Here is a 14,155-nt window from a genome sequence, read left to right as displayed (position 1 = left end):
TTTGATTCCTACCGGTTCCACTGTTAAATAGCAACGCAAGTTGGTGGGTGCTATCCTGGTAATTTCTCTGCGTGAGAAATACGAAGTGTGGCGTGTGAGCGTGTGCATGGGTTGAATTGCGTGTGTCTCATGCCGAATGCGTGAGACTTGAGAGCCCTGTATATAGATATATATAATTAATAATAACAAATGAAAATGGTAATTATTATTAAGACTAAGGAAGCTTATTTACAATGAGTTACGGAGAAGGGGTGGGATTAAGTGTAAACTTCTTCCCACTCCTTTTCGAACATGTAGTTACAAATAAGTATTTGTCATTCATCTATCTAATTTTGCCTTTTATTTTGTGTCACATCATTATTTTCTGTATGATATTTTCTGTTTTCTTTTACATCTTCGAAATAAATTTCCATCAATCATCAATCAGTTCCAGATGCCTCGTAAACAGACCACACGAATCTCCCAGCTTTCTTGCAGCTTTTCACAGAGGAACGACCCCTTTTGGTCGGTCCTACTCGGAATTTTTAGAGTCTACAGAGTTCAGTGAGGCTGACGGTACGATTCGACAACAAAAATAGCTGCGGCCCTAATACATTGCTACTTTATTCCGGTCACCAATTTATGCATTGCACGGTCTTGCTGTGCATGCAATACAATATAAAGTTGTGTCGTTTGTTTTCGAGCTGGTTTGCTAAAGAGGCTAATATAACTGACAATAACAATCACTAGCCAATGACGTGATACAATCGCAAAGAAAAACAGGAACACTACAAGTGCTACAAGCCAGGAAATTACGTCACAAAAACAACTTGTGCGGGTGGTGTACGAGGCATCTTGAACACACCATAATTGTGGCAATCTATTCTTTCTTTGTTTTATTCATATGGGGCTGCATAAAATGTATGGGATATGGAAACTCTGCCACAGTAGTAGAAAGTACATATGGTGAAATAAATTGATATAAATTATAGTAAAACTTCATAGTGTAGAGCAGCAAAATGTTAATGTTATTTTAACCCCGATTTGTAAAAAAATTGAAACGTGGTATCTGCGCCTTATATGACATGCTGAATATTTATGCATCGATCCGTCCGTCGGGATAGATTTAGCTGTCGGTAACGGTTTTCAAAAACCTTTTCAAAAACCTTGAACAAAGTCGTACAAACAATTTTTTTTGACCAAATACTACTTTATACTTAAACTTATGGCATTATTTTGGCTTTATCTTCCATAAAAGGTGCCTGCGTTAAGGCCAATTTATGCAAAATAAAATATTACACAAATTACCTGTCATTGTTCAACCAAGTCCGCTTCAGAGAACCCCAAAGCCTTAAATGTTTAGTGCCCATCAAGGACCTCCCCCTTAGGTAATAGGGAATGTTTTGCTTTTGATAACTAACAAACTAGTCAAAGGGTAAATTTCTAATTACCACTGGCGATCTCCAAGCAATTTTTTATAATGGAAGTCAAAGGGAAAAAAACGTTGACTTCAACAGTTCCTAGAAACAGCGCATATACAGGTATCAATAATGTAAAGGATCTTAAACGGCACAGAATCATTTTCTTAAGAAACATCCTATTCATATATATTTCAATATTAAACAGTTCGGTGATCGGATCGGCTGATTACACATTCAAAATAATTTTTATTGGCCTATAAAACCCTTATTACTGCTTCCCTACATAACCCACAATATCTTTCAGTTTCAGCAGGCTATCTATAGAGAGGAGTGTCAAAGCCGACCTAACATTGATACCTTAGCATAGTGGACCACTTAGTTCTCCACCTTGAAACTGCGCTTGAAGTTCAAACTATTTAAAATTTGAGCCCAGTTGACACTGATCACAAAATCAGCTTTGTTTAACTTTTTTTTAAAAACAGCGGTATCCAAATGCCAACAGATTGGTTAATATCTAAACAAAACTGATCGAGTTGAGATCACCGTAGGATGGCAATATTCTGAAACACAACATGGCTTCCAGTGTCTTTCTTTTTCGATTTCCTCTATTTTAATATTGTTAATGGCGGTTATACATTCTGAGGACTAGGGATGCACCGAAATGAAAATTCTTGGCCGAAACCGAAAACCGAAAATGAGGAAACCTAGGCCGAAAACCGAAACACTGAAAGAAATTATTATGCCAATTATTAGTACCAATTAGGGTTGCCGCGGAATATGGTATGGTACCGGTGTTGAAGTTGATAGCCGTAGAAGAGTTATTTTTTATTTATTTTTTCCAGTAATAAAAAAAAAATTGACGTCATCTTTAGGGCTATTTGATTAAAAAAAAATGTTTGGCAGTTTGTCTTTGCACCGTTTTATTTTTGATGTGTTTTTACATTTAAAAAAATTATATACAAACCTAATAGATAAGCTTCCTAACAAAGCGTTGGTACACACAATACCGGTAACCATAGCAACGCTGGTAAACAAACCCCGCAAAGCCCAATCCCTACGAGAGCTCCCCACGCTACGGCCATCCGGAGGCGCACCGAGCTTTTGGCCTTGATATTATATATACAATTATATTATACTATTATATATAGAACGTTATAAGATGCCGTCACCGAGAATTCGCGCGCTGCCAGACGCTGTCAGAGTGTGAGAGGAGGGTTGACGGAGAAGATGGCGGTTGACCTAGTTTCAAAGTTAATACCATTTATACTCATAATACCGGTGTTGACACAAGTGTATTACTCGGTGTGAAAATGTTCACACAGCGGCAACCCTAGTACCATTGTATTTATGGCTATGACTGTGTACTAACTTAATTAAAATCAAGGCATTGCAATTTTTGCAAATCGCTATACGTGGGTCTTTTTCAGAAACATTGAAAAGCGTCCACACCGCAGACATATTGGCGCTTATCCAGACAAGCGTGTGCTGGCCGCGCTTTTTGGTTGGGTCATCACAAATTTTTGTTTCGGCCGTGTTGTTTCGGTGATAAAAGCATTTCAGCCGAAAACCGAAAAATGCGTTTTGGGCCATAAATTGGGCCGAAAATTCGGTGTATCCCTACTGAGGACCAACAAAAACATGAAACAATACTCATACCCTTTGCTTTTGGACATGTATCCCCAGGTCTCCACCAAACGGTGGATGTAGGCCCTCTCAGTGCTCAACAGGGAAGATGGAAACTCCATTTCTGATGAGAGAAGAACATTTAGATCATATGAGAAATGTGCAAATGTGAACATTCAATTTGTATAGACATTTATTTGAAATAAAATACCTCTCCGTTTACTGCAGTGAAACCTTTCCAATGAGGTGTTGACAGCCCTCTTAACCTCCTCATCCAACACAATAACTTTGGGCAGGTTGCTTGCAGAAACCAATACAGGCAGCTTACACCTGGTTCTGCCTGGTGAAGGTGGCATCGTCCTCGGCAGGGGCATTATATCTACAGGATGGATGAACAATGTTAGTAAAAAGTTTGAATGCATTTCTTTATTCACCCTTACCCAAGTTACAAAGTCGGAGCGAATAAATGCACGTCGCACATTTTAAAATTAAATTAAATACGGGAAGAAAGTATTGTGTGGAATATTCCACATGAGGGCGGGGAGGTGAAACAACGTGCCATGGGGGAAGAGCTCTAGGCTACCTAGCAAATCTTGCTACCTAGTTGTTCTGCGCATGGGCATGCCGAACATAGACCACCCCCTCTGTAGGAGCCATATTCAGTTTAGTATTATTTGTGTGCAATGCTTGTTTCTGGTGACCTCTACGGGTCTTGAGTGCCTGTGTGCATATAACAGGAGATGGACAGAGTGCCAGGTATGGCTGATTACACAGCAAGAAGTTATTCTACAATGGCTTGGCCCACATCCTGCTCTTTGTTTGTTTTAAGTATTCTCAGTCAGTTTTCTTTGATTTTTGTACAAAATAAACCACAAGACCTTTTTTGCAAACCCATCAAACTTCTGGACATTATCGTTTTTGGACTCAAGCATTGTTAGAATCTAGTCTGCAGTCAGTCACCAGTGATGTTAATTGGAACCAGGAAAATCTGAGAAATGCCGGGAACCAAGCCAATTGACCTGTCGCTAAGCTCCGCCCATAGAACGCAGATGAGCCCATGACATTCCAGCCTCAACTATAGGAGGCATAATATAGCTATTTAATGGTTGATTTATGTTGTTTGTTTAAAAAAAAAACATGGTCAAACCATGTTCTAACGTTTTGAATATACCCCTCCGTAGCGTAATGCTTCTTTCGGATCCACCGGACTACGTGTGGAGTGATACCAAAGGCAAAAAGTCCTTTTGTTTACCTTGACAGCGGTCATTATTCATCCGTTGCCAATGAATTATCAAAAAATAATTCATCGCCGGAAGTTGTGAAGTGCCCATGCAAGTGAATGGAACGCTGAAAAGACCTGTGTAATAAATATATTTAATACACATCATGCACACACACTTTTACAGTGTTATGTTTACCAATAGGATGTTATAACATTACTGATAATAAAATGATTATTATTTTCTCACAGGAGAGTGTAATATATATATATCAGTGTTTCCCATACATAGACCATTGTGTGGCGCGGCGCCACAGAATCAACATCGAGCGCCACGAATTGATTCTGTCTTTTTTTTTTTTTTTCAATAACGCGATTTGGAAATCTAAAAATCGTTCCGTCCATTCATCTCTGCATAGCACTCGTTCTCCCTGTCATTCACACACACACACACACACACACACACACACACACACACACACACACACACACACACACACACACACACACACACACACACACACACACACACACACACACACACACACACACACACACACACACACACACGTAGCGAGAGCCACGATACGCTAACACATGAACCCACCGATGTCACCCGTCGCTTAGGAACCGGACACGCTGGGGTTGATAAGTTACCGGACTACTTTAACTACTACGGAGTGATAATATCAAAGACGTGAATCAGGCAATAAATTCAATTTCCTTGACAGCGGTAATGTTCAGTGTGCATTAAAGTACAGACGGAGTGGACCAATTGCGAACTACTGCAGCTGCTCCAAGTTAAACCCCAAACTAATCGGAAGTATTTATAGCGGACTACACCACCTATTCTATTCCGCATAGAATTGTATTCCGAACCGATTGAGGCGTATATGAGACTTTTCTATTCCGATTGAGCTGTTCTTCCACATCTATGCGAATCAGATGTGTCCGCATGTAAACGCGGAGTTACATGCACACTCACTGACGGCCGCGTCGCCGTGCTGCGCCTGTGCCGCCGTGCGCGCTGCCACCCCCCCCCCGCACATTGGTCCTTGGTCTGTGGGAAACACTGTATATATATATATATATATATATATATATATATTAGAGCTGTCAAGCGATTAAAATATTTAATCGCGATTAATCGCATTAATGTCATAGTTAACTCACATTAATCTCGATTAATCGCAAATTATTTTTCTATGCTAAATATCCCTTGATTTTTTTGTCCCATAATTCTTAATTCTCTTATCAACATGGTGAAGTGTATCGGCTTGCCTTGTGCAAATGATTTTTTATTGATAACAACATTGGCATATACTGATCAAAACAGGACGATACAAAAAAAGAGCCTATAGTGCAATTAAACGACTGCTTTGAACAAATGTAATTTGAACATAGCAGTCAGGCTACTGCTTCTTTGTTTTGAGCCAAAGAAAAAAAAAAGAAAAAAAAAAGTTGTTTTTTTTTTTAAAGAAAATAGTTGCGTTAATCGCGCGATAATTTTTTTAACGCCGTTAAATTTGGTTTGCGTTAACGCCGTTAATAACGCGTTTAACTGACAGCTCTAATATATATATATATATATATATGTATTAGGGATGGGCATAATTAATCGATGCTCGATAATTGATCGTTAAGAAATGCGTCGATCAATTTATATTGTTATCGATCAAAAGGACGTTGTGTTGCATACTGTGAGTCTTGAAGCATTTAATTGAATATAACCCTGCCGACTGGTGGAAAGTGAATGGAAGAAGGTTCCCCAGGCTGTCAAAGTTAGCGCGACAATACCTCTGCATCCCCGCAACTTCGGTCCCGTCAGAGCGGGTGTTTTCTGCTGCTGGACTGACAGTTACAAGGCTGCGTTCGCGTCTGACCCCCGAGCATGTTAACATGCTTATATTCCTAAACAAAAATATGTAGGCTGGAGTTACTGTATGCTATGGACAGTAGGGACAGTCACCACCGTATGTGAGTCGCTCTTTTCTTTCTTAATGTGTTGACTCTCGCTCCGCTTGGTGCCTCTTGGAGTCGTTACATTTTGCCAAAACTGTGATATTTTAGCAACAAGTCCAGCCTTATATATGTTCAATAAGGTATTGCTTTTAGATAGACTAGTTCATGCAATTGTTTGTAAATGGGTGGCTCATCTTTTTGTTGCGAGCCTTTTCCGCGCGCCGGCTGCAGGCATTATATATGTCGGCCTTTTCCCCCCCTTTTTTTTTTTCATAACAGTTATACAGTTTAATGCCCACTTTTAGCCTACTGCCTTTGTTTGATTATTGTTGTCCGATAAGTTCGCTACTTATTGTAATTGGAATAGGCTACAGATTTAGTCTTGTCGTTTCCAAACCTTTAAGAGCGCCTGTAGGCGCATTGTTCGGACTTTACGAGCGCCGCATAGGCCTATAACCTATAATGCCTGTATTTATTATTTTAAAACTGTTAAACAGTTGTAGGTCTTCAAGTTAACTGTATTGTATTAATTTTGGCCCATACATTATTGTTGGAATAAAGATTTCATTGATAAAAACATTAGAAAAAAAACATAGAAAAAAGTTAATGATTAATCGATAATTGATCGATAACTCTAGCGATGCTCGATCAAGAAAATTTCTTCAAATGCCCATCCCTAATATGTATGTATGTATATGTGTGTATATTAGGGCTGGGCGATATGGGCCAAAATGAATATCTCGATATTTTTTTACTATATCTCCATACACGATATATATCTCGATATATTTTGAATCTCCTCTAGAGCACATCATAAATGCTCGATTCAACCATGTCTGGCATAATGTTACATCAGTAATAATTCTAGTATTCCTGAAATATAAGTCTGCATGTAGATTACATGAAACAACATATTGTTTAAACTCATTAGTGCTTTGTATTGGAACAATTTAGAACTTGCACATAAGAAAAGGAAAATCACAGCAAGTTAGATTTACCAACACAGCATTTATTCAAACCGTTAATTATTTATTAACTGTTTGCATAATATTTATTATATATACACTGCCAGACGACGGATCCAATGCTATTCTTTCTCAAAACCAAATCCTCAGTTTCCATCCTTTTTTCTCTCTCTCACTGTTCTCACTCACCGGTCGGAGGTACACACACTTACAGCAGCGCGCCGTCCAGACTACGTCACACACGCGCGTCCATGAGAATCTCGCGGACTCGCAACCGGCGGGGGGAGTGAGTGTGTTTGTGCCATTGCATGTCTTTACCTTTTGTGGAAGAGGGAGAGACGTCGGAGGCGCACAGAGCTTTTGGCCCTGATATTATACAATTAAATTATAATATATACTATTATATATAGAGCTCCGGGAGTCGCAAACGGCAACAATCACTTTCTCCTCCATGAGTTTGACGGTTGAACGCTGATTGGCTGTTTACGTTACACATGTCACTCAGTGGCCACGCTGTTGAACGCTGATTGGCTGTCATCACGAGAAATTAAAATACATTTCAACTCGAGCAAATTTGTCGCGCCACAAATCCTTGTGAACGCGCTCGCCTGTGCACGGCGAAAGTGTGGCGCGACAAATCAAAACTTGTTGCCGGTTTTCTCTCGCGAAGAATTCGCCCGATACGCGTCTACGTTCACTTTATATGGGATTTTGTCGCCCCGTCGCGTTTGGTGTGAACGCACAATGAGTATGCCGGCGGCGGCAAAAAGAAACAGATTACGTGCCAATTTGTATTCGATGTTCGCGACAGGGGCATTTTATACATCCCCTGGAGAACATCTCGCGATACATCGCATATATTCGATATATCGCCCAGCCCTAGTGTATATTAGGGGTGTGCCAAAATATCGATACTACGACATATCGCGATATTTCGTCTTGCGGGACGTTATCGATATGCTGACGCCAAATATCGATATTTAAACAATAAACATACAGCCGTTCTAAACAGATTCTCTCACAAAAACCCGCTACAGATTTAATATACAGAGTCACTACTTCAAGACCCCACATGAGGCGCTCATGAATTAGAGTGAAGTCCACTGCAGTCAGTGAAAAACAAAGAAGAAGAGGGAGACGCATACGGAGGAATGGCGGAAGGCGGGGGATTCGAAAACGGAAACAGACCAAAGCCGGTGAAAGATGCACCGTCGACTTTCAAATCAAAAGTCTGGGCCCACTTCGGCTTTTACCACACTGACAGTGCAACGCTCGATAAAGAGTTCGCAATCTGCAAGAACTGCCTCGCGAAGGTCAAGTACACGGGCAACACAACGAACATGCACAGCCATCCTGTCCGTCATCATCCCGAGCTTACCGCGGAGGAGAGGAATGCTTCTGTAAGCCAGCCTACAATCAACACTGCATTTAAAGCAAAGCTTCCTTCTGGGTCCCCCAGGGCTGCAAGTATTACAAAGTCCAGGGCCACAGAATCATTTGTGACATTCACTGTTCATTTTCTTCTGGAGTGGGAACTGCGGTCCTATGTTCTCCAGACCCGGGCGATGTCCGAGTCGCACACCGGTGCCAACATGGCAGAAGTCATACGGAAGGCTACGGAAGAGTGGAAGCTCACGGGGAAAGACCCGGCGGTTGTCACTGACAACGCATCTAATATGACTGTTGCTGTTGAGCTAACTGGATACCAACACGTTCGGTGTTTTGCACACGTGCTTAACCTTGCTGCACAGCACGCACTGAAAGTGCCAGCTGTTGCTCGACTGACCGGGAGAGTCCGCAGGATTTCGAAGTTTTTTCACAGAAGCACTACAGCCGCCGATGCACTGAAGAGAAACCAAAGGATGCTTGCACTGCCACATCACAAGCTGATCACAGACGTTGCTGTACGGTGGAACAGCGCTTATGAGATGCTGGCCAGGTTCCTTGAGCAGCAGCCTGCCGTCTGTGCTGCCCTCTTATCTCCTGAGGTAGGTTTATTTATTCTAATATAATGTAATATTTTTGCTGATAGCATAACGTTTGTGTATTGAGTCTGTGTGTGTAAGTGTTTTGTTTATGCATCATATGTAGATTAAATTAATAATGTTGTGTTTGTGAAAAAATATAAATTGAAATATGCTCATAATTGTAATATTATCTCATGATTTCTTGTTCTATGTGGCTCTGTTCTTGCATTAAGGCATAGGCAAGTTGAATTCTGAGCAGGTTACAAATTACAAGCGAATGTAGTGTAATAATATAATTAAATGTTTTGAAACGTTTGCACATTACAGATTCAGTTGAATTTTATTTGTGTTAACTTTGTTCTTTGTGTTCATAAAACAATTTCATTCTGCTTGTTCAGCAGCACTGTGTCCATTGTTTACAGAAAAGTTGATTACTAAGCAATGAAATGTTTTCTGCATTTATTTTGTTTTCTAATTTTCTTCAGTGACACAGATATCGTGATGTATTGTGGGTGAAATTTCTTGCAATATATCGATAATCGCAGAATCGCTGTATCGTGATATTATCGTTATCGTGGGTAAAATATCGTGATAGTATCGTATCGTGGGGTACCTAGTGATACCCAGCCCTAGTGTATATTAGGGCTGTCAAAATTGCTCAAAAATGACATTCGAATGTTCGTTTGGAAAAAAATCACGAATTCGAACTATTCGAATATCTGGTTGCCTATTTTACGCAGTTGCCGTCAATATGTCAATAATGCGACAAAACCATGGTTCAAATTAGTGGGATATATATATATATATATATTAGAGCCCGACCGATATATCGGCAGGCCGATATTATCGGCCGATATTAGGCATTTTTCAAACTATTCGGTATCGGCATTATAATGGCCGATAAATGAATATTAAAAAAAAAAAAAGTTTGTCCACCAGAGGGCGCTCTAACGCCCCAAACCCGCTGATTCAGGCAGAGTGAATGACGGAGATCGACGGAGATCATCGGTGTTGTTCATAGCTGTGTTCGAAATCATTCCCTATCACGGATATAGTGCACTATAGGGTGCTCGCCATTTTGCAGTGGTGTTCGAATTCTCAGTGGTTAATTTCATGCACTAAAATTTGAGTGTACATACGATGTTCCCTACTTGTTACTCCGTATACCACAATGCAATGCGGTAGTGTTCTTCCGGAGTAGAAGAAGAAGCTGAATAACCGCGAAAACGAATACATTTAATGATGGAGTCTCCGGCTTTCGTTTAGAGATGTCAACAATTTAATTGGGAGTTAACATAGAAAATGTAATATTCAAAATTAATAAAAAAAACTTGATCAAGGAAATGTTGCATTCAACATCAATACAAGCTCCAGCTTTCCTCGGGATTTCCCGGTTTGTTTACATGATGTGGGAGCATCTGTCTGCGTCACACAAATACCCGGCGCATTTACTGACGCAAATGACGCTTAGAAATGTTCAGCGTAGTGTCCGAATTCTCGTTTGTTCGTTCCCTATATAGTGCACTATATCATAAACACTATATAGGGAATAGTGAGGGAGTGAATAGGGAATGATTTCCAACACAGCTCATGTGTGCAAGTGTGTTCATGGTAAGTTGGCAACTGTCACAAGACATACATTGCTTGAATAACAATTAAAAGAACATCCCCATCAATTCTCTAAAGTCGATAAGCATGACTTAATTCATGACTACCATGTCCAGTTTTGCTGTTGTTACGTGTTAGTTGAGAGTGAAAAGGATTTAAAGGATAACTACAAATAACCAATGTTAGGGAAATCTGTTTGTTTTGTTGCGCGTTTCTGGATTTTTTTTTTTTATATATATCGGCCGATATATCGGCATATCGGATTTTTTAATCACAAAATATTCGTATCGGTATCGGCCTTAAAAATCCTATATCGGTCGGGCTCTAATATATATATATATATATATATATACATATACGTCTCGTTGAGAGTGCTGGTGGGCGGCGGCTTCCTGCTGGGCATTTCCTTACTTTAAAACGAGGGACATCGCGAACAGACGGAGGCTCATTCACAAAGCAGTTAGGCGCTTGTACCGCGGGAGTGTTTTTTCACATTCAAATATTATGAGGGACATCGCGAACAGACAGAGGCTCACTCACAAAGCAGATAGGCGCTTGTGTAACCGAGCGTTGGCACTTAGATATTTATATGACAAGAATGACACAAGCGTGGAAGGGAAAATAGTCTCGTTTACTTAGTACATATCAGAAGTCACCCAGTCACAGCGTGAGAGCTGGAATACCTATATCCAAGTACGGAAACCCCGAGGGGATAAAATACATTCGCTCTTCACAATACTAGTCTGTTACACTTGTACCGCGGGAGTGTTTTCGAATTCGAATATTATGAGGGACATCGCAAACAGACAGAGGCTCATTCACAAAGCAGATAGAGGCGCTTGTACCGCGGGAGTGTTTTTTCACATTCGAATATTAATTTTCACGTTCGAATTCGCGTTTTTGGATTCATTTCGAACGAATATTCGAACTTCGAATATTCGTTGACAGCCCTAGTGTATATGTGTGTATTTTTGGCTAAAATGGATTTTAGACAGATTTGTAGAAAACACAGTACTGTGCAAAAGTCTCAGGCACCCAAGAGTTTTTATATAAATTGTCTTAGATGTCAATTCATTTTTTTCTGTATTAGTGCGTCAGTAGACTACTCTTAGTAAATATTTGGATATTTAGAAACTTCTAATTTAATTATTTTTGAAAGCATCTTCATTCACTTTAGTTTTTTTACAATTAAATGTAGACCTTTGCACAGTGCTGTATTTAAAAAATAATCGGCAAAATTATTTTTGGCATCTTGTTCTGGCCTGGCAAGACCTGGAAGTCCTCGAGTCAGTGCACAAGGCTCTAAAACCCCTCCTGGAATTCACCGATGCTTTATCGGGTGAGGGCTACGTCACAGTGTCCTATGTAAAGCCTGTGCTTCATCTCTTCCACTCCAGCCTCTTGGCAATTCAGGAGGATGACACTGCACTGACCCAGTCTATCAAAGTCTCCATCCTGGATTACCTGAGGGAGAAATTTGATGACCCTGCCACCAACGACCTGCTGGACATGGCTGGCTTAGTGGATCCCAGGTTCAAAACAAGATACGTAGCAGAAGACAAGGTGGAGGAAATCAAGTGTAGAGCCATATCAGAGATGGAGGCGATGCTGTCTGAGTCCGACCATGGCACAGCTGAGTCGTCTGCTTCACAGCCTCATCAAGCGCCAGCAGAGCCACCAAAAAAGAAAACCCTCGGAAGCTTCTTCAAAAGGGCAACAACATCCTTTGCCACATCATCACAGAGAGAGCGGATTGAAACAGAGTTGTCTGCCTACTTGCAGTCTGTCGATGCCGACAGTGAATCAGATCCCCTGCAGTGGTGGAAGACCCATGAGGAAATGTTTCCAAACCTGAAAAATGTGGCGAAAAAGTATCCGTGTGTGCCCGCCACCAGTTCCCCATCGGAACGATTATTTAGTACCAGTGGGAATATAGTTACATGCCACCGGGCAGCTCTCAAGCCAGACGCCGTTGATAGCAGTGTTTCCCATACATAGACCATTGTGTGGCGCGGCGCCACAGAATCAACATCGAGCGCCACGAATTGATTCTGTCTTGTTTTTTTATTAATATTATTATTATTATTTATTTTTTTAGAACGCGATTTGGAAATCTAAAAATCGTTCCGTCCATTCATCTCCGCATAGCACTCGTTCTCCCTGTCATTCTCGTACACACACACACACACACACACAGAGCGAGAGCGACGATACGCTAACACATGAAGGGACTCTCTAAATCGACGCCACTTCGACCTGGGCGGGACTTTACGTCCTACGTCACTCGCTATGGGTGTGCATGTGTGCGCGTAGCCGTCACTCACGATGGGTGTGCATGTGAGAAAGGTTTTGGCTTTTAGTGTCTATGGGTTGGTAATAACGGTTCTGATGATTTTTCTGATGGAAAAGTGGTCTTTTATTTCCATAATATTTGTTCAGTGAACGCATAAACCCGTTTGTTAGTTAGCAGTTAAACAAAATGCGATCTCTTTGTTTACACAGGGTTTCCCCAGGTTTGATCAACCCAAATTTAAGACTTTTTTTAGACTTTTTTAAGACCACTTCAATGAAAATTAAGACCTACATCGCACCCATTAAGCAGTCGTAAAACGCGGCCGTGCATATGTTATTCATGTTTTTTTGGAACATATGAAACATTCATGTCAATACATTAATGAATGTGCCAAAGGATAAGTGTGCACTCACCAATCAAAGAGCCAAACTGAGGGCCTAACTCAAAGTCTAGAGGCCTGATGTCTCTTAACTAGTTATGACCATGTACCCAGAAATGATAATAAAAGATTAAAAAAACAATACACAAAGTGATGGTGTGAAAGTGTAGCTGTATTTTTGGTTTAAATATTAAACTTTCAACACACAATATAAACAAACTCTTCAAATTGCTGTAGTTTCTCAGCATTCAAATTTCCTCAACCATTTCAATGCATCCACCACTTGCCTCGTTGACCTCTTTTACTAACTCCTTCGTAATGTATGGAGCCAGCCCGAACCCTAACCCTAACCCGTCCACAGACATGGTGACTAATGTATGATAGTAAGCATTATTGGCCCTTAACACTAATATTCGGAAACAACACTGCCTCAAAAGGATATTGGCCTAAGCAACACCAGTAGAGGCTATACTTTTCCTTGAACTTTTTAACGTTGCAAACGTGCAAAAACATAATTATATATTTATGTGGCATTCAGTCCAATGCTTAATATATCTGTGGCATTCAGTAGGCCAATGCTGTGGTAAAGTGTGTAAAGTATGACCAAGTGTTTCTTTCTGTTCAATAGATAGAACTTTATCAATCCCCTGTAGGAGAAATTTGTTAATGTTTGTCCCTATAAAACAATAATGGCAACAAAAAAAAAAATACAAAACATGACGGTAACTCTAAAGTCAAA

The 14,155-nt window shown here is 40.4% G+C and overlaps 1 protein-coding gene and 1 long non-coding RNA gene across 4 annotated transcripts in view; one reads left to right on the top strand and one right to left on the bottom strand.

Annotated features, from left to right (window-relative positions):
• ythdc2 (YTH domain containing 2) overlaps positions 1-14,155 on the bottom strand; it is a 225,158-nt gene that overhangs the window by 196,518 nt on the left and 14,485 nt on the right. For all 3 annotated transcript variants that reach the window (XM_060059908.1, XM_060059910.1, XM_060059909.1), the window contains exons 3-4: positions 3,235-3,402; positions 3,057-3,147 (exon numbers count right to left, since the gene is read on the bottom strand). In XM_060059908.1, the coding sequence (XP_059915891.1) occupies positions 3,057-3,147; positions 3,235-3,397 (254 nt within the window). In that variant the 5' untranslated portion in view covers positions 3,398-3,402. The remainder of the gene's footprint in view (positions 1-3,056; positions 3,148-3,234; positions 3,403-14,155) is intronic.
• LOC132462334 (uncharacterized) lies at positions 5,322-6,310 on the top strand. Its single transcript, XR_009526813.1, has 2 exons — positions 5,322-5,667; positions 5,729-6,310. It is a non-coding gene; the product is annotated as an uncharacterized LOC132462334 (long non-coding RNA).

Source organism: Gadus macrocephalus, chromosome 8 (assembly GCF_031168955.1).
Source record: "Gadus macrocephalus chromosome 8, ASM3116895v1".
Lineage (NCBI taxonomy): Eukaryota > Metazoa > Chordata > Actinopteri > Gadiformes > Gadidae > Gadus > Gadus macrocephalus.
This window is presented reverse-complemented; position numbering and strand designations above follow the sequence as displayed.